Source organism: Monomorium pharaonis, chromosome 9, assembly GCF_013373865.1.
Source record: "Monomorium pharaonis isolate MP-MQ-018 chromosome 9, ASM1337386v2, whole genome shotgun sequence".
Classification (NCBI taxonomy): domain Eukaryota; kingdom Metazoa; phylum Arthropoda; class Insecta; order Hymenoptera; family Formicidae; genus Monomorium; species Monomorium pharaonis.
This window is the reverse complement of record NC_050475.1, coordinates 19,248,697-19,274,757: the sequence shown is the minus strand read 5'-3', so window position 1 is coordinate 19,274,757 and position 26,061 is coordinate 19,248,697. Positions and strand designations below refer to the sequence as shown.

General features: G+C 45.7%; 1 protein-coding gene and 1 long non-coding RNA gene across 11 annotated transcripts in view; one reads left to right on the top strand and one right to left on the bottom strand.

The window, feature by feature from the left end:
- The window catches only part of LOC105839218 (growth factor receptor-bound protein 14), a 295,416-nt gene that overhangs the window by 216,720 nt on the left and 52,635 nt on the right, over positions 1 to 26,061 (top strand). For all 10 annotated transcript variants that reach the window (XM_036292216.1, XM_028193105.2, XM_036292217.1 and 7 more), the window contains one exon: positions 20,460 to 20,687. In XM_036292216.1, coding sequence (XP_036148109.1) covers positions 20,460 to 20,687 — 228 coding nt within the window. The remainder of the gene's footprint in view (positions 1 to 20,459; positions 20,688 to 26,061) is intronic.
- On the bottom strand, positions 25,037 to 26,060 carry LOC114255168. The gene is made up of 2 exons (XR_003626452.2): positions 25,611 to 26,060; positions 25,037 to 25,374 (listed from the first exon to the last, which is right to left on the bottom strand). It is a non-coding gene; the product is annotated as an uncharacterized LOC114255168 (long non-coding RNA).

Below are 26,061 nucleotides of genomic sequence, written 5' to 3'. Positions count from 1 at the left end.
TAATATAAGAATTTTTCTTTTTCTGCCCGGATAAAAAGCTACCAACTGCTACGTCAATATCTTGATGTAATATTAAAGCGTTTCGCCGCGAGGCTTTGATCTTCGATCGCGCGATCATGCGCGGCGAGCCGATGATTTATCGTGCTGCGCTATATACAACAAGAAAGAAGCGCGGCGAAGCATTATCAGGACGTTGCGCCTGCCTTTTTTGTAACGCGTTATCGAGGGTCCGCTGTTATCGCGGCAAAAGGTTTTTCAGATAACGGCCCGTTGAACATGCATGACGCGCGAGCGCGCGCGCAAGTTTCAATTTGGCGAAATTCCCATTTGCCACAGCCATTGACGTATTCTCGATAATTTTTAATACATTTTTCCTTCGGCTATTCCTCGAGCCTTCAGAAGCAAAAACAACACCTTCGATTTGGGATTTCTAATCGCTCGATTCCTCGCATGATTCGATTTATTCGATCCATTACGCAATGAAGATTGCGTAATGAAGGAAACATGTTTCTATTTTATGATTTGTCATATTGTATTTTTAGTGTGCTCTGTAACATGTGCATAATTACGGAAATAAATTCAGGACATAAAAAAATTATATATCTTATAGGTCAATTCAGCTTTAATTTTTGAGATATATGTAATTTTATTAATATTGCAACAGCAATATTAATAAAATTATATTATGCGAAAAAAGCAGACATTTATGACTTTTATTTTTGTAAATTTATTATTTCATAATATTTTATTAGATGAATATTATTTTATTATTTGTAAAAATAAAATTCATCAATAAAATTATAAAATTTTGGAATTTTTTGTCTGTTGCATTGTTAATAAAATTGTCTCGATAACTGAATTGACCTATAATGTATGTGAACTTTTCGTGTTATTTTTGTGTCCTGAATTTATTTCCAGTTATACCACGCACACGTTAGGAAATTACCTCGTACACTTCATAACGTTACAAATACAGTAACAACGGAGATGGTGATAAATACGATAACAAATGACACGCGGCTTCTAAGATTATAATAAACCGACTGTCGACGCGAAAGAAGTCGTCCATCTCGACTTGGCACGGAAGTCTCGTGGTCCAGCGTTCCTCGCGGGTTCTCGTTTAGTATCGTCTCGCCGCACGTACGTGCACGAACGAATGTCGCGCGGCGATTTTATGCGTTCGCGCACTCGGCCACGCTGACAACCAAGAGAGGCACGATGTCGAAAGTCGGCCACGGACGCTCGCGTAAGGTCGTTACGTCATATAATCACGATCCGACGAAAATTGCTAGCGATCGCCTGAAGAGAGACGGGCGGCATACCAGATAAATCACGTCCCCTCATACGCATCGTGCGCGTCGAACACCGTTAAAAAAAAAAAAAAGGAAAGAAAGAACTCATATTTTATTTTCAACATTTAGATACCGGGTTAGTGAAAAGGTGCGCGCGTACGTAACCCGGATGAAAATGCGAGCCGTGAAAGCCGATATAGCGTCGATTATAGCTCGGGTTTCGACGAGAACGTTTCGGCCGGCGTCAGCAGCGGTGCAGCTGCATTTTACTTTTTCCGTCGTCGAGCGTTCTAAAGTCAAAAAGTCGCCGTCGAAATTACGGCCGGCGTTCTCGATCGTCGCCTAACACTTTTCGCGCGTCGCCCGAAAAGGCCAGGCGGGCAATGTGGAGCATGAAATAACGATAAAAATCCCGGGACCGTGTTTTGTCAGTCTCTCTCTCTCTCTCTCTCTCTCTCTCTTTATCTATCTATCTATCTATCTGTCGCCACCCCCTCTGTAGCTCTACTTCCCCTGTCATCGCCGGGAAGGAGGCCTCTATCGCGTATCGACGGGCGCTCGATCTATTCACGGCTCATAGATTCTTAAAGCTTTCTCACGGCGGCGTCGACTCCGACTCCGGGCATTTGCATCACAACGCGAGAATCGTTCGTAATATACGGCGGGCGATGCCATAAGCACGGAAGGAAGCATCGATTATTCTTTTGGCCGCTCCCGCCGTTATCCGTCGTTGCGATTGCAGTCTTTCCTTCCCGTACCGTGCCGTGCTGTGCTCTCCCCCCCCCCCCTCTTCCTTTCTCCCCGTCTCACCAAAAGGACATACACGGTGTTGGCATTGTGCATTGTGCATCCCTACAGCGCCCCTCAAAGTCGACTGAATCGCGCGACTTGTGTAAAATCGACGAGATAAATTCCGCCTCGCCTCCTCGAGACGCGCCGCGCCGCGCCCGCCGTGCAGTTGCAATTTCAGGGCCTTTCGGTGTCACTCACGTATTCTGCATATTGTCATGCCGCCATTTTACTGGAAATTGCGTGTAACGTGTAACATTATGCGGCGGCGGGCGGACTCGCTCCCGTCGCATTAAATTTTAATGACGGATTTCCCCCGACAATTTAAGACGTATTTTTTCGTTAACCACAGCTGTGTCGAGGCGGCGACACCTTTTGGAATACAGAGAATCGCAATCGAGCAATTTTCGCGGAATTAAACGTGAGGAGGATGAAATACGTCGATTAAACTCATTAAGCTCTCGCGAGGTAATAGATAAAGCAGGATGCGTCTTGTTTTTCGCGCAGTCCTAAACTCGAGTGTATTTCTTCGCAGAGTGTGTAATTATTCAAATTTAATAAGTGAAGAAAAAAAGGAACGTAGGCTGCATCAAAGAGTTTTTAATACTGACACACTGCTCCGATCGAAGCTGATTGTCTCTCGGTTATTCATGCGACTTATTGTCTCGCTTCATGGTTGGACGGTGTATTCGATAGGAGGAACGGCTATAAGCCGCTTGCGAGCCACCGAATTTAATTGGCCGTATTGAAACGGCTCGTAAGTCAACTAGACAAAAGAAAATGTCAGGTAGGTCAAGAACCGGTTTACCGCCTTAGCGGTATTATACATACACACCCGGATCGTATCCAGGTCCTGTCTCTGGATTCGATGCATTCGATGCATGGTCCTTTCTCTCTCTCTCTCTCTCTCTCTCTCTCTCTCTCTCTCTCTCTCTCTCTGTCTCTTCCTTTCGCACTCTCTACCTTCCTTCTTTTTCTCTCCATCTCTTCCTCCTGCACCTCTTTTCAGACGATGTTCCTTAATTGCAAAACTTTTTCGTCGAATTTCTACGGTTTCTCAGAAGATTGGTAATCACGAGAGCTCTCTTCCTCTCCGCGTCTCTTTTTTCTTTCTCCCTTCCCCTCTCTCTCCCTCGCTCTCGAGCGCTATCCGCTTCTTGTTCCTTCTGTTATACCGGGGGGCATTTTCTTAGCACGCGAGCAGGCACCGACGTGATTTGCGCTCGTGATCGTTATACGGTTTCGTTCCGAGGAAAAAGAAGGAGAAAAACGACGCGCGGAGAAACGAGAGAAAGAGAAAGAAAGAAGAGGCAAAGGCCAGAGGCTGCCTATGGGCGAGTGCCCATCATCCCGGGACGAAAAGGACGAATTGAAATGCGAGAGAGCGCGGGCGCAGAGGCGGATGATGATCGATCGCCTCTCTCGAGGCCTTGAATTCGATTTTAGCTTCCGGCGACGGGAGGAATGCACACCGTACACCATCTCGTTTCTGCATTTCTTCCCGTTTTTTTCCCCCCTCCCACCTTTTCTTTTCCCGTGTTCCGTTTCTCTTCCCCTCTTCCCCCCCTCCCCTGGAAAAAAAAAGAGTTTTCCAACTACGCGCAAGATTCGATACGCTCTCCGTATTGGATCCTGGCGATTTTCCAGATGCGCGCGTTCGATCGTGGTTGAAGAGGGTGTCATCGGGAGGACGGGAGGCTCGGCAGAGCCTCTCGATCGGGCGAATTATTTCAGCGAACCTCGGTTTTTTCGATGTTGCACTCGGCATGACACGGCGGTTTCTCGACGAGACGCGCGCGATTAATACGTCCCGCGTCAAATTTTTCAGGGTTTTTCCAACGGCAACGCCGATTAAATTTACCGTCCCACTTTTGCCCGGCTTGAACTTGAAATCACGTCGTCGTTTAGCGGCGACGTTTTAAGCGACGAAGTGCTTTCGCGGAACGAAATTGCCGGTTCTCGTCCCTCTCTCTCCCCCGTTCGGGGATATCACGCTCGGGATATCATTAAGCGCGTTTCACTCGGGATTCGATTAAGTTCTCAGATATTAATCGGCAGCGCGTTTACCGCGAATCGGACGCGCCTGTATATACCATCGATATCCATCCGCGGCGACTCGCGCGCGGCCCCGCGCGCGCGCTCGTAAAAGCGCGAGCAGCGACTATAAATAGAACGGCACGGCTTTTCAGGGTAAACCGACTTACTCGGAGAAACTTTATTAAACGAGCCCGCGCGCCATTAATCACCCAACGACGGAAATGCGTCTGGCCGGTAAATAAATGAAAGCTCCTAGGCCGTAGGATATATATCGGATCGAGGGTGGTTGGCGGCTGGCTCTGGCTGGCGAGAGAGAGTAGAGAGAAAAGGAGAGAGAGAGAGAGAGAGAGAGAGAGGCGGAGAAAACTTTATAGCCCTCGATCGAACGTTCTCCTATACCTGGTACCTGTCCTCCTTCCGCCTCCTCTCCATTCTTTTTCCCTTTCAATGGGAGGCCCTTTTGACGAGGTTTGCGTCGCGCGGCAGAGAAAAAGAGAGGAGCTGTGCCAACCGAGGAAGGAAAAAAAAAACCGTCGATTTACGGGAGGGGTATCCTGTTGTATGACATTGTCGACTGACGCCTTCGGTTCGGGCTCTTCCTCCTTCGCGGTGGTTTGGCATGCCCGGCGCATGGGGGCCAAGGCACTATTTCTAGCACGGTCAGCGTGCCAGCGACGGAGAGAGAAGCGCTACGGACCCGCTATAAACCGCGTTCGCGTAATGGCGACCGATAGCGATCCCTCTAACGCGTAATCCCCCACCCCCCCCTTCCTCTCTCTCTCTCTCTCTCTATGTCTCTGTCTTGCGCGCGATACGCGTTTGCAGAAGAGATTTTCGTAATAGAGCACGTACGGGAGCTGAGTTTCGCAGATGGTGGCATAATATCCAGCATTTAAACGACCGTAAGCCACGCTCCGGCCAAATCTCTACGTTTTCCTTGTTTCAATTAAACGCCCAGGAGCTACGGTTATGGCACTTAGCCATTCATATGACGGCTCGCGTTGCAACACCGCATTGTTCCGGGAAAATGAAAAGGCTGCACGCTAAATCCTAGCACGGAGTTCGAGTCAAGTGGTACAACATACGTGCACTCATACTGTGCCGTATATTATACAGTTGTTGCCTAATCTCGACTTCTCTCGGTTGAAGTTGAGATTGGATCGCTTTCGTCGTTGTTGGCGTCGTCGTCGTCGTCGTCACGGTTACGCCTACAGCTATTCATAAAGAAAAGGACATCGTTCCACCTGCCTTTATCACCTCGGTGCGTGAATTTTTCCGGCCGACCTTCCGCGCCTTGGCGGAAATTGCCTCCCAATCGACGGCTCTCTTGATTCAACCCCCTCGGGACATCGAATGCAATAACGGTAACATTCAATAGCGATCGCAATATTGCGAGGCGCGTAATATGAACTTTCTCACATTTCTCCGTTCTTGGAATTATTTTTCTTTTCCGCGTTTTAGCGCGTCATTGTTCGACCTCTCTGTCTCGTTTGAGGTCTCGAATACTTTCGTATTTTTCACGAATCGTCCGGATTGCCTTGCGTCGCGGACGTTTTCAGTATCCCCCCCCTCCTCCCCCCCGGGGGGGTCGTATATCACGCGACTTCCCGTTAAACCTTTACGTTCGCTCGTATTCCCGGGTCGGCTTTCAATGTTGCGTTCTGCCGGCCGGGCCGTTTCTTTTTTCGGTCGATCGTAAAGTTGCGGACATACCGAGCCGGGCCAGGCCGGTTCGTACGGTGGTATCACGGTTCCGGATCGGCGCCGATTTAATTCGGCACGTGCAGCACTCGACGAACACAAGCCGCGCGAGAGTACATATGAAGCAGTTGGGATTTTTACGAACTGGTCGCCCGACGACGCCGGGAAGTTTTAAGAACGCGGCCGAAATAGCCGTTTCTAAAGCTGGCTGGAGTCGCACACCGACGGTGCGTATCGTGAAAAGAAACTCGACTTCATTTCGATACGTCTCCCTACATCTAAAGGCTCACGGTGTACCTTGGAAGCCGCGGCAGAAAATGCGGTTCGATTCGCTCCACGATTTCTTCGCTACTTTCTCCGGAACGAGCGATCGATCGGCGATCGCCCATGATAGACGCAAAGCTATTTCGTTGTTTAAGGAGGCACGGGCGGAACGGATCTCGGAGTTGGAAACGACTCCTTTCTTCTGCCGACTTTTGTCCCCCCCTCGTGTGCGCTTGGTAACGATGTAATTCAAGTCAGCGGGTATAAAAAAACTTTATCTCTTTCTGCGACGTGAATGATAACTAGAAGTGGTTTGTGTGTATCATGTATACGTATTGTCTGGGAGAATGTTTTATTGTATATTGCGATTCTGATTATTTTTACTATTATTATTACACATTAATCTTTCCTTCCACAGATTAACCTGGATCATATATTAAGTCAGAAGATTTTTTTATTTTACCGAAATTTCGCTTTAAATTTGGATGTGTAAAAATAATAAAAAATGTTTGTATGATTGTACAATTCTATTAACCTAAATGTTAAAGGAGCGTCGGTATTTTTTAAATACTTTTTTAGAGTTTAAATGTCCAGAAACTGAAAATGTAACCGTCAGTAGCCAGATAGCCTGACTAAGCAGTGGAAAACAAAACAGTTGTAGAGAATTAACATTTAGAAATACAAGAGAAATTCTCCGAGTTGGTTGAAGGAATCCATTACAGGAAATACAAATGTAAATTTGTAGTTGTCCTCACTTCTCGACTTAATCGAGTGCAATTTTGCCATCGCAATATTATCGTTAGATATTACCGCGCCGATAAATGTTACCGTATTCTATGTCTTTGGTAACTAGCCCATACGATGGTTTATCTTTACCTCGCGGATTTTTCGCAATATTTCTTGCCCGGCAGCGAATTCTTTTTCTTCCACTCGCGGACTTTTCGTTTCCAATTCGCCGCGCATCACGGTGAACTTTCCCCTGGTTTCCAACCCCGAGGCCTTTCCGACGCGCGTATTTGATTGACCGTAAACTTGACGAAATCAAGCAATTGTGGACTTACGATTATATTACAAGTTTTGCAATACATATTTTGAATAAACATAATTTACAGTGTACAATGAATCGTATAAAAAATTGTGTCTGCATTTTACAGAAATGGAGAGGGGAGAGGGGGATTGGAAAATTAAATCGTCGCAGAACGTGGCGTGTAAAATTAAATTTATTGCAAGTTTATTAATAAATTAGCGAAGGGGGGACAATATAACTGATCGAATCGCCGCAAAGATTTCACGATAATGCTTAAACGTTTCCGCGGATTTGCCCGTTACACTACTTGCACTCGGGGAGCTATTCAACTGCCGTAATGCCTAGGGATATGCAATTTACGTGGGGGTCTTTAATTTACAATCGGTATCCGAGAGCTGTTTCTCCAAGGCAATCCACGATTCTTGCTGGGGTTCGCAACTCGGAGCGCGCGGCTTTTAATTGCTTTCGGTAAGCAAACGAAAGAGCATCCTGGCTGCAATTAACCTTCGGCGATCCTCCGCGCGTCATCCGGGGTAAACGCACTGTTTTCATAATAAGGCGACCAGCTCTGCCACATTTCGCGCGCCGGATTAATATGTTCTCACGTTTCGGAAACAACGAGAGCGTACCGGCCATGCTACGGGCAGTCTCTCGGATCTCTCTTCTCGCATTCATTGGATGGGCGCGCGACTTGGACGCACGCCGCGTGATCAGCGCGATTACCGTATTCGGGGCACCGTGTCGCAGGCAATCTCTGATTATCACTGCCGAAGGCCGTGCGCGATCGCGCGGAGAACGCCGACGCGTGTGTGCACTCGATGCAAGCTCCTGCGTGCTTCTGAGCCTCTTCGGCTCGGCTCGAGTATCTCCGCGTTGCGGCCGAGCCGCGGCATGCATCTTGTGGGGGGGTACAACTACTGAAAGTGCATGCGCGGTGCATTCGCGGTTCTCTTTTTCTCCCTTTCTCTCCCCCTGGGTTCCCCCTCTTCTTTTCCCTCTACCCCCCGCTCGCCCTCGCGCGCTCGTCCCGTCTCGCTCGGGATCGCTTGGATCCGCTTTGGTCTTGCGCGAGTAGAAAGACATCGGGCACGTCGACCGCAATTATCGTGGCAATTCGTCCTGAACGCGCGGGGGACGACTTTTTCCGCCGATGGATGGATGGATGGATGCACCGTTGCACGGCCGCACCGTCGTCGTCGTCGCGGATTTTCGCCAGGAAAGTAGCGCGACGTAGAGCGTCGCGTTGCTCCTCACGGAGACGGAATCAAACTGGTCCCCGTCCGTCGGATCGTCATGAGGTCGCGTGCCAGGTCGACATAGCCACGAGATTTTTTTTTATGCGACTACCCTCGCATCCGGGAAGCGAGGATCGAGAGCCGAAACGATCAGAAGATCCCCGTATCCTGCAGAATTTAAACCTCCGTATTTGATAAAACTGTCTAATTTTTTCCTTCAAGAAGCAATTCTTACTAGTAGCGCACGTAAATTTAATTTAAATATTATGAAATAAAATTTATAAATTTATTACGATATTAAAAGATTCTTGAGACGATTGTAGGAAAATATTATTAATGTGTATAGGAAAAGAGAGAATCTGCAATCTTGAACGGTTGTGGCTTTACATTGCGGCGATTCGACGGCAATCAATTGTAAACTATATGTGCTCATTCATTATTTGCGCACTGATCCGCGGGGGCCTATTAAGACGAACGTCGAGCGACTTGGAGCGGTCCTTTTCCGATCGGTCGAGTGACTTTTCAGCGGCGCCGTGCACTTCGTCGGCCATCTCCTTTCTTTCTCGCGATACGTACATATGTATCGGCTGCTCCGTTTTTACGCTGCTCGATAATCGAGTTATTTTCCGCCGATTCTTGCCAATTGTGCACAATACGGAACGCGCAATCCGCTTACGCGGCACGTTTTATGTTTGTACAAATAGCCTCGCGCGTCTCGATCCTCTACGTGGTGGCGCCTTATTATGCTCGCAAGTTCGTTATCGTCGGTTACGCATTGCACATGCATACGCGCGCGCCCCTGTTGCCAGGCGCGGATGCAACGAGCCGAGACGAGCGCGGAGCATCTCTCCTCTGTCTGGAATCGCTCGACAGCGCTTCAGAGATTTTTGGATTCTTATCTTGCAATTAACACCAGAAATGACGGGTTTCACATCAAATTGCTAAAAAAAGACTATTAAACTGGTATTTTATTTAAATATTGGAGAAATTAATAACAAATATCTAGAGAACTTAAAAAACATGAGAAGAAAGGTAGAAATAAATGCATTTCTGCTGATGGTTCTAGTTAATTTCGCGCCTCTTGATAATAATATCAAAATAATCGCGTCAGTGTTTAATTACGAAAGAGAGTCTAATGTAATTTCTTTTTCAAATAAAACGTTTATAATAAACGAGGTTGATAAAGGTTTCGTGAAACCGAAAATATTGCGTATTAGCGAAATTCAGTAGCGGAACGACGTTTCATGGCCATTCGATATCTGTGCATCCAGCCGATATCTCATTTTCCGTATCAGGAAACGGCGATTCTATCAATTCGCGACACGGGCATGTCTTCCCTGTCAATTTATAGCGCGTACCCGCACGAAAGTATCGTGTTGCTGCTCGAGGATAACGGTACTCCGGCGGTGGGCGCGGGCGAGAGCATCGTCGTCGTCGTTGCCGTCGTCGTCAGAGTAGTAACCGCGGATATTGGTACCGACCTATCCCGCGAGAATAACCGAGACCGATGATGATGATGACGACGACGACGACGACGACGACGACGAGGAGGAGGCGGAGGCTCTCGCGGGTAACGTCACGAGCCATCTCTCTCTTCCGCTCGTGCTCGTACCAGCTGGGCGCCATAAACTTCTTTATTCCTCCTCTCGTTGGCGCTCTCTCTATCGCGAAACCGACTCGTATCTTATCCACCGCCTCTCTTCCTTCTCGCTGCCGGTTCTCCTCCTTCTCGTCCTCTCGCGCCCGCCGGCGGCGGCGGCGGTGGCCTCGCGCGCGCGGCTCGTTCCTTCCTTCTCCTTTTCCGCCGGAGGGCGTGAAATACGAAGTCGCGTGTGACAGAAACGAGGTCGTAGCTCCTTAAGTTACGGGAGAAACAACCCGGCTTTTCTTACGTACCTACGCCACGTACGCGAACGTTCCTCCCCGCGGCGTCTCTCTCTCCCTTCGCTTCTTCTTCCGCGAAGGTAGACTACACGCCGCACTTCTGTATCGCGTATCGCCATCACCAGCTCTCTCTCTCTCTCTTTCTCTGCTCGTCGCGGACGCTGCCGCTGAAATCGTTCGGCCATTTTTCACGGCCGGCGGTGGAACGCTCTCGCGAGGTTCGCGTTCGCACATCACGATAGGTCGGCTGAATTATACTTGGTAGGACGATAAATTTTCCGGAAATTTATCGCCGCGCGCGCGCGCGTACACCGGTGTGCTCTTTTCCCGCGAGAAACGGCTTCTGTGACTCCCCTTTCTTTGCTCCTCTCTTCTCGTGTACGTGCGCGCGAAACTCTCCGGCATCTTCCGGGCAATTCGCTGTTAACGCACGGACCCTTTCCGGACTCGTTTCGAAGTTTCCTAAACCTAGGATCGATACGAGCAAAAGTTTCGGGCTGCTCCTTAAAAGAGTTATGCCATATTTAGATTCTGCTAAAAGGAATATGAGAGGAGAGTTTTGATAGCGCGCTTAAATATACATTTTCTGATGCAATTGATGCGATGAAGATAAATTAACGTTTCTTTATTATGTGAGAGATGTGCTTGGTTTTCACTTCTTTATGAGTTGATTCATCATTTTATTACACGTATGCCTTTCTGAAATTTAAAAATTATGTATAAACCTTATGTATGTCATCAAGTTACTAATTTAATTTTTTTTTTCTTTAAAGAACATTATTCTGTAATTTATAGCGAATTTAATAAAATAAATTATGTATGCAATCTTGCAAACGCAGGTTTTTTCAATAATTTATTATTAAGCGTTATTTAATTATTGTTCGTGGTGAATATTGTTTTATATTATTTCACTTTATTCTACCTTCCATTTACGCAGATTATTTTATTGCCTTTCAAAGAGTTTATTCCCCGTTAATGTGGCACTAATTAATAAAACAGAATATTTAATTAATGTAATATGACGTATGAGAGTGTTCTCTTGTGGGAATTGTAGAGACAGTCGAAGAGGATTTATTTCGTGATTGGATAAAGCGGTACAGACGATCGTAGTCCTTTTTACGGTCCTGAACGTAGGAACATAGCGTCGGAGTCGTTTCGTCTTTTTTCTCCTTTTTCAGTGATCATCAGACTTGTTTCGCCGAGTCTTTAGTCGAATGCGATGCGTTCCTTCGGGGTAGTTTATTACCCGCCCTCGGCCTTCTTTTTCTCCCTTCGTTTTCTTTCTCTTTCTTTCTCTTTCGTTGCTATCTTTGTTTTTGCTCTTTTTTTCAAGCTTCGATTAATCACCGCGGCTTCTACCATCGATTCTATGAAAAGAATAATCACCAACGACCACCACTTTCCTTCGCGCGCTACGTAATCTTTGCGAATCGTCGTTGGGACGAGCGTTTTCGATCAATTGAATTGATCGGGCTCCAATTGAACATCACATTTATCTCTTGAATTTATTTAATATTCGAAAGAGCGTAAATTCCAAGGACAAGAAGTGTTCTTCTCATTTTTCGGACTACAGGGATATTAAATACAGGGATTTAAGTTGTTTTATTTTATGTCTTATTTTCGGATATTTGTGTGCGTCTTACACAAATTATAATTATGTCTTATATATGTTTTTTATATTTTAATATTTAAAGAGAAAGTTTTAATGCCAGCAAGAAAAGTACACGGAGAGAATCTTCTCTTAAAAATTACCCTGAAAATCGTGGTAATTGTGAGACAACGTAAACCTTGAAAAATTTTACTATACTTTTAACAAAATTTACTAAAATTTTATAAAAGTATTGGCAAAGTTCTAGTAAATTTTGTTAAAAGTATAGTAAAATTTTTCTAGGTTTACGTTGTCTCACAATTACCACGATTTTCAGAGTAATTTTTAAGAGAAAATTCCCTCCGTGTACTTTGCTACTTACGTGTTATCAAATGTTATTGATAAATTTAAATGCAAACACGCCATTAAATTATCGTGTAATAGTATTTATGAATGAAAATTGTCTAGAGATAGTTGTGTTATATAGTTGCAAAATGTAGCAGGAAGTTATAAATTGGAGTATCTCCAAACGAGATAAATGCGAGTTAGAATGCGGCCTTCATTTGCTGATGTGATTAAGGACTAGGACGTTTATTAACGTACTTCGGGGAGCGCCGCCGTGATTCACCTCGCCATCGCTGGAAGTCGCTTGAAGCCGCGCCAAAGTGTATTAACTCGCATAAATCCAAACTTAACTCTTGGATGATCAATGCACTTCTCGTGGGACAAACAGCGATCCGTCGCTACGCCACGCCGGCGCACTGTCCTTGCAGCGCTCGATGCAACTCTTTTTGAGAAATCGTACGATCGGATTCGGCGAATTCATTTTGCGCGTTCGACAAAATTTGGTTCGGCGAAATTTACTCCGCATTCCTTCTTCGAATGCATAAAAGCGACGCTTCTGCAAATTTTTTTTTATTCAGCTTTATCTTCGTCGAGCGTGTCACTTCGTTTTTCAATGAACAGGGACCGAGGCACTTCGCATGATTTCAACATGAAAAAAACGTACGAAATTAATCCCCACGTACGAGGTTCAATAAATCTAGCGGAATCACAGTGTACTGTCATGTTATCGTGTAACGCTTCAGAGTTGTAGGCGCTCATTTTTAAGATGTTTCCCGTCATTTTGCTTTGAGAATCACTGTCGCCGCTGTCTAATCTGACCGACTTGCTCGCGAGCCGCGTACACCGAGTTTCACTCCCATCGTTCGAAGATCCTCGAGCGCGAGGAGGTGAGGAGTCGACTTAGCTACCGGTTTTCACAATCGGGACTCATGACTCGTGTCCAGCGTGCCCGCTCCGTTCGCTTCCTTAATCCGATCCTCTTTTTCTTTCCCTCTCTTTTTCTCTCTCTCTTCTCTCATCCCGATGCAACACATTAATCAATTTTATACGCAACGTATCGCGTGTTCTAAGGCTAGCCTTTCTCTCTCTTTTACATACGTTCTTTTTTTTTTTCCTCTTTCTTATCTTATTCTTAAAGATTTGCGATGTTTTTGCTATCGTTAATAAAAAAGCGTACGAAGATAAGAAGTTGATGGGAGGTTTGCTCCATTCTTCTTACCAAATTCCGTTTAACACCGATTTATTCGATACAGTCAGCGCGATAAGCGAGTAGCGTGAATAAAATTAATGGAGGTAGAGATATTGTCCGATGACGCAACTCGGTCTCGCATTTAATGAACTCCGAAAAGTCATTTGTCTTTTTGTCCTTTTTTCCGTAGAATCTTTCTTGTGGGCGTTTTTCAAATGTCTGGCTATAAGAAAAGAGGTGGCTTTTGAAAGCTCCACGGAAGTTTCCCCATCGAGAAATTTTGAAAGTTGAAAATTTATTACCTAGCCGTTAATAAATTGTTATTAACTTGTTAATTGATGATTAATTTAACTTTGGAGAGAGATTGGGAACAGGAGATGGATCGTTATTAATTTTTTGCACTCTCCCTATTTTTTTGCACGCGTTGATTTCTCGCCGTGCATCTCGTTGCGAAATTCTCATGGCGCCTCGCTGACGATCGGTCGGCGGTCCTCTCGAGGAACACATTAATAATTTAATAACGAACCTCCGGGTTTACGTAGTGCGTTATCTTATTTCTTTACGCGGCTCTTTAATTCGCCACAAAATTATAGACATCGGCACACCGAGAGGCACAGTGGGAACTCGTGAATTACATCACGTTTCGCCGTCTACCGGTGCACGTCTCGCGACGCGAGACATAAAAGAGAAAGAAAACGAGAAAAAAGAGCAGGGAATAAAAAAGGAAAAGATTAGTCGACGATGACCTCGATTTCGCGCACGTCGCCGTTTTTAATCGCTATAACACGCCTCCGGGCACGGCGTGGGGTAACCGGCGTGTTGTCGGAGTCTGCGTGTTCAGTTCAAAGTCTTTACTACCACCACCACTTTTTCTTAGCCCGCGGAGATACCCAGAAATTAAGTGCAGTAGAAATTCAACTGTCACAATGAAATGCTATTTCAGATCGAGAAATACCGTTTGCTCATTAAATCACGTCGTGAGGATGAAATAATCCTTGGGATTTATTGCTTCATTAATGCAGAGTTTACGCGTTTAAAGTGGACTACATCACAATTTAATAAATTGTCCGTAACTTTATCTTAATGTTTTAAACGGCGTAAAAAGCAATGTATCATTTCGAATGTAACGATGTTATATCTCTCGCCATCTACACTTTTAAAATCTTTAATCGCCAAAACTCTCGTTGAAATATGTTCGTTGCGTTCTACGTGCGGAGAGAAATCTCCACGTTCGATGACAGCTAGACATTTCGAGATCGCCTGTTCGTCGATAACTTGGACTCGAACGTCGAGTGTGACTGCGGCGGGAAATTTTATTACGCAGACGCCGCAATGCGCGCGCGTATAACAAATATTTAATTATCCGCACTAGCGAAGCGGCAGAATTTTAATTCGACCAAGGGGAGCTTCGTATGAAAAAATGAAAAAACCTTCTGCCCAAAAGAGAGAGAGAGAGAGAGAGAGAGAGAGGGGGGGGGGGGGCGGAGGGATTGCTGCCTGCCTCGCGTTCGTTTCGGACATTAAAATTCAAGAGCGGACATCATTGTAGGTGCGCGCGCACGGACGACGCAAATTCTATTAGAACAAATCCAATAAAGAGAGGCGCGACTGCCTGCATCCGCGCCGCACGTTTACGCGAGGTTTCCTCCTCGACTTGGTCCGACGGATTATCGGGGAAGGTCGAAGGGGAGAAAGGTCCGACAGAAAGAAACTTTCGGCGAGTGTTAAAAATCGTTGTCGAAGGATCGTCATTAGAATTTTCTTGATTGACTCGTGAAAATCGATTACATCGATTACCAATTAGGAATTATTTTCAATCGCTTTTCGTTATCAATATTGTTAACGGGGGCATCGCATGATATTCGGTGTAACGTAGCGTTCGGGCTCAACGTCGCGGAATAACACGCCGATCGTGATTTCAATGATCGATGAGACGGTACGTGACAGAGGGGTGGAGGGGGAGTGGCAGTGGAGGTAGAGTGCGAAGGACCTCACGAGGAAGAAGTCGTCTTGTAGGTCGAAGGCCTGACATCCTCTCCATGTTCCTCCTTCGCGCGCCCGTCTTCCGCGCAATTCACTCCTCCTTTTTCCCCCGACACAGCATAATGCTCGGGCCCCCGTTGTCTCCAGCTCGCCTTTCACGGATGCTTACCGTTATACGCTCTCGCATTATTAGCGTAATCATAGTTTGCAGCCCGACGTCGGGAGCGTGGCCTACATTTTCTCAATGTATAATCAATGACTCGTATTATTTTCCCTCACTGTTACGGATGATGATCCTCTGCCACCGTTCGCTCTCGCGTTCCGGCGGTGTGTTGTCTGGAGGCCCCAACGATTTGCAATTTGCGCGCGCGTGTGGTTTTACAGCAAATATCTATTTAAAGTAGGTAAAACGAGACGGTATGTGTCCGCGTTTGCGCTTTTGTCCTCTTGTTTATTCGACCCGTACTCGCATTTCACGGAATTAGTAAAATACTTCCGAATATTTACGATTTTCGCTTTCCAATTTTTGCGGACGTGTTACGCGTCCGACGCTTCAAGTTAAAAGTCTGAGGGAACGTAACAAATAAACTGACGAGAGAGAGAGAGAGAGAGAGAGAGAGAGAGAGAGAGAGAGAGAGAGAGAGAGAGAGACGAGAGAGAAGAGAAAGCCTTTCCGTGGACTTTCAATGCGTCCATTGCAGGCCTCCTCTTGTTGCTGCATCCCTACCTTCGGCATTCTCTCGTTCTCTCTCCTCGCTTGTCTCTCCTCATTGGCTTGCAGCACGGCGGATCTCTCCGCCGCCGCCTCCGGAGGAAGAAAAACCTGACCTATCGTACGCTGTCCTCTTCTCTCCTTTTCTCTCTCCCCGCCGCGTTCGCTAACGCCGGTCTAACGCCGCCCTGGAGTCAATCCTTTCACTGCCACGCGAGCGGCGACTTAACGATGTCATTTCGGGCCAACGACCGCTGGATGCGGTTCGAGCCTCGATCGGGCTCGAGTTCGTCCTCGAGCCGAGACTACGGGGGAGACCACGTACGTACCGCTTATACATAATGGAAAATTATAAAAAGATTTGCGAGGAGAGATTATTTATGGCGAGAAAATGTGTGTCGTTGATAAAACTCGGCGAAACTTGAAATCGGCGATCTACCGCAAAACATCCTTGAACGAAGATGGGAAGGAATACGACCAACGTGGAAAGGATGAGAGCGCAGGGCCAAATTTATTGGCAATGATTGCATGGACCATTGGCGTCTCCGGGCGCTGCCGCCGTGTGTACCTTCTTTCCTTTTTTTTTCTCCCCCCCCTACCCTTTAATCGCGCGCGAAAGAGCGTGCTTCTGGAATTATTTATAAACCGGTTTTGTTTCCGAAGTCGTGTATCCGTAGACGGAAACGCCAATAACTCTCCTGGCTCCCGCGCATAAAAAAAATGACGAGCAGACTTTGCGAGGTTATCGCGAATCTCTCATCTCTCTTATTCATATACTTATCATTATATTGCTCGTTGACGTGTTACCGGGACTTTTTCGCGTCACGGTGAATCGTCGATTTCAACGACGGCAAGGTATCGCCCATAAAAAAAAAAAAAGTTCGAGGTCTCATCTCAGGATCCTCGGATTTCATCTTGAATCTCCCCTTCGAGTCGATTCTCCGTCCGACTCGCATCTTTACCGTCTTCCCAATTCTTCGCTCTCTTGCCATATCAGCAGTTTTTTGTAGCCGTCACCCGGATTTTGTAAGAACTATTTCGATGAATCACAGAATTGTATAATACCCTTCTTCAGAAATCTCTGGTGAACGTAATTAAACGAAATTGATAGCCGTACAAGCACGTGATTTTATTTAGTTGACGCATATCCTATTGTTCTTACTGCCGGTGATAGCGGCGATAAAGAACAAGATAATTAAGCAGGTATATGACTGTGAGAAACATACAAAATTCATGCCGCTGCACGTTTATCGTAGACTGTATCGCGAGCCGCTAAAACAACACAGGACGAACGATGAAGAAGGAGTCTCTTGAAATATTCTACTTTCTTTTCACGTTCGTGTAGCGGCCATTCGGGCTACTCGGGAGATCAACGTGCGCAATATATGCTGACATCGGCTGGAGATATGCAGAGCATAAAGCGCTTGCCAATGTCTCGGCATGATTTTGCAATGGAGATCGAATACATCTCCATTGCGAATCGTACTCCAAGTTACAACAGCCCTGAGAAGTAAATACGCGAAGGAATGAGTAATTGACGTTACAATTACCGTTATTATTATACTATTATACTGTTTTTAAATGGTATAATTAAATAATAATTAAGAGAACGGAAATTAATGCTTGAGTTACATAAGTATAAGAAATGTCTTGAATTTAACTGTATCTTTTTATCATTAGCGTTTTATAATAGCGTGACCGAGACGGCATCTCAAACGGACACCCGTCAGGCACTCGCCCGTCTTTCTCACCTTACTTCCCAGTCCGACATTGCTATTAATTCATTCATGTTTTGACGTGTACTTTTATCTAGACATAATTCTCGAGAGAGATTACCGCTCGCCGATCGATCACCGAACGTGACGGCTGCGTCTGATATACGCGCGCGTATGACAACGGTTTACACGTGTCAGAATTACGAGTGCCGCGCGTGGCTCTCTAAAAAGAGCCGAAGCTACGTAGGCATGCAAATCTCACGTAGGCAGCGGTTTACCTGTTGGAATACGAAAGGGATACATCACCGGATTTTCCCGGGTTCTTCTTTCCGCTACTTCTCTACCCCCCCCTCTCTCTCCTTCTCTTCTTTCTCTCCTTTCCCCTTCTCCTATTTCTCTTATATTTCCACATATTTACGCTTGATTTTACGCTCGTATGTTTATTTTCAGTTAAGTACCGTGCATCATCCTGTGTAGCGCTGTTTAACTACTACCTTTCTGCCTTTTCATCCGTCTCCCATTCGCTTTCGCCCGTAATTCCATGGTTAGCCGGATAATAGTTACGTAACCGTTAACGCAGCCCCGCGCTCCCGCGGTACAGAGTGCAACCGAGCTAATCGTCAAATATTTGCTGAGCCGTATTGCAACGGTCCCGCCGCTATCTCGCTCTGCGCCTCTTACACACGCTGTGTTCCACCTCCTCCCCCTCCCCTCTGTTCTTATCCGTCTGTTTGTGCACGCGTGACGAATGCTTGCGCAGCAGCGGCAGCAGTATCGTCTTCGCACGAAGCACGGCGACCATGGCCAACAAGATTTTCTCGAGGAGATCTGCGAGTCCCTGACCAACCGCACCCTTCCTCTCAACGCGGCAGGATCGGACGAGAGGGATCCCTTTCTCGAGTGATGTACCACATATTGTTTCTTTTTTTAAAATGAGAGAAATGAAATTTTTTTTTTACAATTAATCGGATTATATATTAATACATAGTAGCCAGGTAGAGCGAGATTTTCTCAATTAATAATTTGCGCGACAACTGGCTAATTGTTCTCGCTCTTCAAGGAACATTCGAGTACTTGAAGAAATATCTACGTGTATATACGTGTGCATGGGCAATACTGATTATTAAAAAAAAAAAAAAAAAAAAAAAGGGTCACGATATGCCAGAAAACGTAACGAGATTATGCGAGGTGATTTTTGAAAATCGACCGGTCGATGGTTCACGGTTGGCCGCTTATCGTACAGGTGCCGATAAGCGGATAAAGGTCAGAGAGTAGAACAACGCGAACGGTAGCTCCTGCGATACTACACACACAAACACACGAGTTAAATATAAAAAGCGCTGTGTGACGCACCGACTGCGCGTGAAATTGTTAGACGTCGGCGTGCACGCATCTCGTTATCCACGCTAATCCGCCATTCCTCCGCCAACGTTGGCAATTTTTATTTAATTACCGAGGTCTGCGGTGTAGCTCGAGGTAGTGCGTGTCGCATTATTGGAAGCAAGGAAGTATAATATTATAAAAAGAAAATAAATATAAAATTGTGCTAAAGAAAGACGACCGTACGTAAAATCTTGGGCACATATTAGTTCGTTGTTCCTTTGTTTCAGCGCTGATAATCTTATTTAATAATCGAAATGTATTTTAAGAGATTAAGAGGACAGTACAAATTTTTGTTCTGTGAAAACGTCTCGAAGCATGCGCTTTCCGCATGAACGACCGGATGTGATCTTGATGTATTCCGTTTAAAGAATGCCGAACGCATCGAGATGTGCCTATAAATATTTACTGCCGGAAATCACTCGGCAAACGGGCTGCAGGCAAATAATGGTGACTCCGCGATAAGAGCTGTCGTCGTTGTCGTCGTCGCGGCGCTTCCTGCGCGATGCGCGCGCGGTGCGCCGGCATGCTGCCGTAAAAATCGTCCCGTCGTTATAACAAATTGCCCCCGCGATTCCCGGCGACGTCGCGAAAGAAAGTTTTCCGCTGAATCCGACGGAGACCCCCCAGGAAAGACTCAACGGGACGAGAGAGTCCACTGGGAGAAGTATCTCGCGACGGTTTTTGCGCATGGGCAACTCGTAGATACGCTTATACTACTTTGTGTGCGTTGCTCCCATGGGAAGATCACTACGGTCGGCTCATCCGCAACTGGGAGGGCTTGTTGGTCACAGCGATCAGTTATTGTACCGATGGGCTTACGATCATTGATAATATCCAACCATTTTTGTTCGTTTTTACTGTCTACTTAATACATAATAATTGCACTAAGCACTAGGATCAAAATCGTTTTATTATTATTATTATTTTCTCAGTAACCGCAAATCGTATTTTCAACGAAAGCTAAACTACCACTTACAATAGAAAACAACGTTTGTCGGGTTTCCAACAAAGAAAGTATTCTAAGGCCGGTACTCATAGTCGGATCTTATATTTAAGATAATCTTAAGTACTGTCTTAAGACGCCATCAGCCAATCACAGAGCTGTATTAGCATTTTAAGACATTGCTTGAGACGATCTTTAAATAAGATTCAACTATGAATACCGGCCTATCGCAGAGAAGCAGAGTATAGTAATTCCTCGTGATAATTTAAGGTTTTCTACTTCGAGCACTTCAGTTGCCTTTGGATTGTATTTTAGACTGGATACTTTCGAGAGAAACAAGATTTTCATGAAAATGTGTCGTTTTTGTTGCAGGAGAACGAACACCTAATCACATTCGCGCACTTGTCGGACTACAACGTCTACAGGATACCGAACGCCAAGCGAGTTTTTGGCGCACCCTTCGAGTGGGGCGTCTGCCTAAGGCCGAACAGCAACGCCGAGGCCGAAGACACGGAGGCTGGGGAGCCCGGGATCAAGGTCATTACTTTCGACAACGAAAAATCGCGCACCTGCTGGCTCACAGCCATGAGACTCGCTAAGGTAAGGACGTGATTCCTCTTCCCCGCTTCGTATTGTCGTTTTCTACTTGAGAAGTAGACGGCGTCGTATTACGGCGATTCGAGTGCATCCGCGAGTAGTTTGGAGTGGATGTATCAGCGGTCGAACTTTAGTTGAACGAAATTGTTGTGCTCGTTCGAACGGAAATGTCTTTTCATTACGTAAAGTACTCTTGGCGATATCGATTACGACGAATGTTGGCAGACGTCACGTGGGAAGTGTATAATTAAAGATTAATGATACGGGGAGTATTATGAATAACCATCAGCTCTTCAGTAAATAACCGCTTCAATTTGTAAGTGGAAAGCTAATATCAAACGGAGAAGCAGGCACTTAAATTCGCGGCGAGGATAATAACGCTTACAAAGTATCGCTACACTGTTTCGTTTCCCAGCCGATTTCGCGTCTTCTTATTCGACTCTCGGCTCTTCCTTCACGACATGATCATCCCTCTGCGGACGGGCCGTGGGTATCATTAGGTCTTGTGATGGAGCCGGGTATAATGAGCCTTATTTTCTTTCCGTTCCTCCCCATTTCTACCGCGCCTGCGTTCGCGTCGACGTCGAATGTCGAAACTTTTTCGTGAAGTTCAAAGAAGTTGCGTGACTCGCGCGCGGTTCGTGTTTAACGGAGAGAGAAGAACACTTCACTCTTGTCGACATGCGTACACACTATACCACGCAGCTTCAGCACGTTTCGCATGGCTAAATTTCTTTTCTTCTTCTTTTATGGCAGTCATGACGCTGACATGGTGCATTTTTCCTGCGTCCTTTTTTTGTTGAAAAATCGAGCTCCCTTTTCTTATCGTCGTTGATAATATCAGTTTATATTCAAACGCAGACAACCTTTATCTTTTTTCTCCTCTCTCTCTCTCTCTCTCTCTCTCTCTCTCTCTCTCTCTCTCTCTCTCTCTCTCTTTCTTATTCACTTCAGTCGAAGTGCTCGCCGAGAAAAGTAACTCATGGTTAGTAACGGTACGCTAGAGCAACGCGCGAGTGGCAGTTCCGTCGAACGAAAAGAGAGACAAAGAGAGAAAAAGACTTTAGAATACGGCCATCTTACTCCTTATTACGCTACTCTTTACGGGTTTATTCTTCCTCAAGCTGGAGTGGCTCAGACCGTCTCTCCAGTCCGGTTGGTCTCCAGGAAGTAAAGCATATTATTGCTTTATCATTCACGAAGTGATCACGGTTGTGATATAAATTAATAATTAAAAAAAGTAACATTTATTAAAGATAGTTAGGCTATCTTCCGGCAGCTATAAATATACGCTCTGAATCTAAATTAGAATATTATAATTTAAACGATGCATTTTTTTTTTAAACAGAATTCTAAATTGTGTCTTATGTACTTAAATTTCGTTTTGAAATCAAAATCTCACAATTAATTTTTATAAAATATATTTTTTTACATTTAATTCTCGATCTCGATGTCGACGATTTTGTTTGATTTACATGACGTGTCTCTCCCGTAAGGATTTCTTCACGGTTCATTCGTCATGACTTATTTTCATTTCGAATAACACTCGTGCTGGGTCGAATAGCAAACTCATCTACCACGGGATGTAATTTGGGGACCCTTGCGCCAGAGAATCGTAACCCAACCTCTGCCGGTGCATCCTCGAGGGTCCCCCGAGCCATGCGCCTATACTACCGTGGCCGCCGGCGGACAGGCAGGCAGACCAGACTTGCCTAGTGTTTATCGGCTTCGTTGGTCGTCCATGCCTGTCTGCGTCTCTTGTCAGCCTATCTACCTACCTACCCGCTCTGGATCTACTATGTACTCTTCTCTTTTCCCCCGGCTCTCGGCGTCTCTCGCTTTGCTCCGTCGTTCGCCGCATCGTTACTCTTCTCTCTCTCTCTCTCTCTCTTTCTCTTTCTCCCTCTCTCTCTCTCTCCCTTTTTCTCTGGTTCTCGGCTCCGCATTTTATCTGAAGGGAAAAGGACAAGATGTCTTGGTCGGTAACGGCGCTAGGGTAGTACTTATGCGTGTCTCAGTGAGGCCTTTGTAACTCTTTCAGCCGAGAAAAAGTTAGGAGTCTGATGAGATGCGGTGAACGAGAAGAGTTGGGAAGACGGAAAGGAAGAGAGAGAGAGAGAGAGAGAGAGAGGGGGGGGAGGAGAGAAACGGGTGAAAGAGGAAGAAAAGTAAGGAGAGAACAAATGAACGGGTAGGCTCGGAGAAATCTGTGCAGGATTCGCTTTGATCGAGAAGACATTGACACTCCTGCCCGCTACCCTTTTATACTCCCTTTGTTTCTACGTCATTCTTCTCCCTCGTCTCGTTTCCTCGTAGTATTTCAATCTTCGCGGGCTTCGATTCGCTTCACTGGAAATCTGCGAGGTCTAAGTACAGAGCCCGGATTCGTCTTTGTTAATTTGCAAGAGATGAAGTCCAAGATAAAAGATGTCACAGTAACTTGTTCAGTATTTTTAGTTGTGTGAAAGTTTGAAGCACGATTTATATAGTTAATGTTATATCTGTTATTAAATCGACGTAAAAGGTCATTAAATTAAGAAAAAAGGATCTTGATTTATTAGTATAATTTTACTAGATTTATTAATATATAATAAACTAGAATTACGGTTCTTATTTGTCATAACCAGTCGGATTAATTCCAGGACCAGATTATTTGGAAGGCGAAAAATATAACGGTCGCAAAAATATTGCCGTTAAAGCTATTAATTATAGATAAAATTATTATTTGACATTAAGTTGCCCGGTTGTTGCCTGTCCCGTGAAACGATAACGATAATGAGAAAGTGAATAGATCGTAAAGCGATAAGAGCGCGTAAAGCCGCAAATACCAGGTCGCTTTCCGCTCGATTATACGTATCTCTTATGGAGTTTCTTCTTGCGATCTCCGAGAATTATAATTATCGGCCGCGCGAGGGATCCTAAGAATGAGTCGCGCCAACTTGCACGGTCATTCAATTACAACGGTGGGGGAGGGGGAGTTTTGTCGTGACCAATTCGCGGGGCAACTTCTCGGCGACAGATTTTTTAAATCAATAGCACCGTATCGCCGGGAAACGTGATTTTGCGATATCGATGGATTCGACGCGGCATTATCTTTCGTTTACTTAAAGCCTATGGTGCCTCGTTATCGCTCTTCGCTATTCTATCGCTGATCAACGTCAGCATACATATATTCGTGTCTTGCCGCTTTTCTCCTCGCCGGCGGGTTTCCCGTCTGCGTTTGCGAATAATTGAATTACGTAATTATCTCTCCAAACGTGCGCGCGCCGGCAATACTCCAGGGCCGCCTTCAATTAGTCGCCGCCGCCGCCCTTCATCTTCGCATCCACTTCGATCACGCTCCTGGCTCCCGAAACACGAAAACGCTTAAATTCTCTCGCCTCCGACGAAAACGTCGAACGAGAAGCGCGCGACGAGACGATCGATGACACGAACGCGTTTTTTAGATGCCCCTTTTTTAAATCAGTAGACGTATTTACTGACATACATGGAAATATAACGTAGAGGCTTTGTTTTATTGAAATTTTATAGTATAGTTCAATGAAAGTATTGCCGGTTGGTGGTTGCCTGAATAATTTTTCGACGAAATTAAAATGAAAGTTAACGAGATCATTTATAGGGCGCCGGAGATACGAGGGTTGCGCGCAACTCGAGGAGTCAAACGTGCGCGTCGGTGCAACACTTTGTTGTAAGGGCGAGTGTATCTTTGCTGTTGCTAAGCGAGTTCTCGCCGGTCGGTCGCAAAGCTCGCCGGGATAATTTTCGTACCACGGTGCAAGCTACAGCCCGCATTGGTATATTAGTACTAGCGCGCGCGCGCGCGCGTGTTGTGCGTGCGTGCGTGTGTGCGCGTGTGGGTGCCGTACACGTCACGAGCAATTTGCACGCTTGCATGTATGGATAGGCGCGCGTGTGCGTGAGCAGTCAGTCGAGCATGGATGCGCCCGACTGTCTTGTGGGTCGATACGATGGTTATACCACTGTTGGGTCTACGGTTATGCACACGTTCACCGTCATTATTTCACGTGGCACCGTCTGTTCCTCCTCCTATCTTGTCTCGCCTCGTTTTTTCGCGTCCACGCTCGTCTCGTCGCACAATCGACACATACTCGCACTCGCGCACGCCAAAGTATAACGCTGGCTTTCTCGTTTTTCATGTCGAAGACCTTTTCGTTTTCAACAGCGAACTTCCTGGGTTAAGCGAGTTAACTTTTCATTTAGGAGAAAAGCTTGGCTCTTTACCGTTGGATTTTAAATATCTGGCAAATAAATCTTAAAACTATACAAAGTCTATCAATGTTCAATTTAAAAAAAATAGAATCTGTTTGGGGTTAATAAAAAAAGCCTCAGAATTTTTTTCACCTTCTACTTTATTATTATAATACATTCAGATTTAGAACTATAGTCGCAGTATTTTTTTGAATGAACGGTTTAATCTCACCGAGTTGAGCAAGGAAGTAAACTTCATTCATAAGTTAGCTTCGCTTTAAATGACCGCGCTCTAGCACGTGGGCGATGTAAGGAGCTTAGAGGAGCTCATACGGATTACCTTTGACTCAATCACGGTACCTTATCGTTGCCTGCGAAGCGTAGATACTTCTCGGCGAAAAGAATCAGTTGTTTCGATCGAATATTCCTCCTGCATTCGCAAGCCGCTTGCGCGAAGAAATAGGATTACGTTTCGATCAAGCTGAAAATTGAATATTGTTAATCTCGTTGTTTGAAAAATAGTCCCGAAGCATAACATTTATTCATCTTTCAACATTATTTGAAACATTGTTATTACGCCATGTTTGTGTGAATCGCGAAAGTGACGAGAAATAATTGCATACATATAATAATCTATAAATTCGATTTCAATATGTAATTGGCAAAATTAAATATTTTTTCAACGTCAGTTTTCTTATGTTCTCCTTGTCTTCTCACCTCAGATTCTTCTCAAAATATGGTAATTACATTAGGAGCTTCGCGCTCTTGCCAGAAAGACGGGAGGAAAAGGAATTTAATTGTCGGAGAAATCGGGAGAAGTCGGATGGTGGTACTTTCGTATTCCGTCCGCGTAGCAACGTTGAATTTATCTAGGCGAGCGCGCGATACCTCGGCGAGGTATCGATCGGCCGGCGCGGTCCGCCTCGCACAGCTGGGCAGCACGCGCTAGTCGACCGACTGGCGCTACGCGACAAAGTGACGCGTGTAAAATTATGCAAATCGCAGGTGCAGTTTTTTACACCGGCCGGCTTTATCGGCCTCGGATGTCGCGATGCGCCCGGAGCGTCGAATCGGTTAGGCGCGCGGCGTGTGGTTTGGCTGCACGTCGCGCGCATCCCGCCAACTATATGCAATGCTCGTGCGTTAACGATGTCCGCTTCGCTTTGTG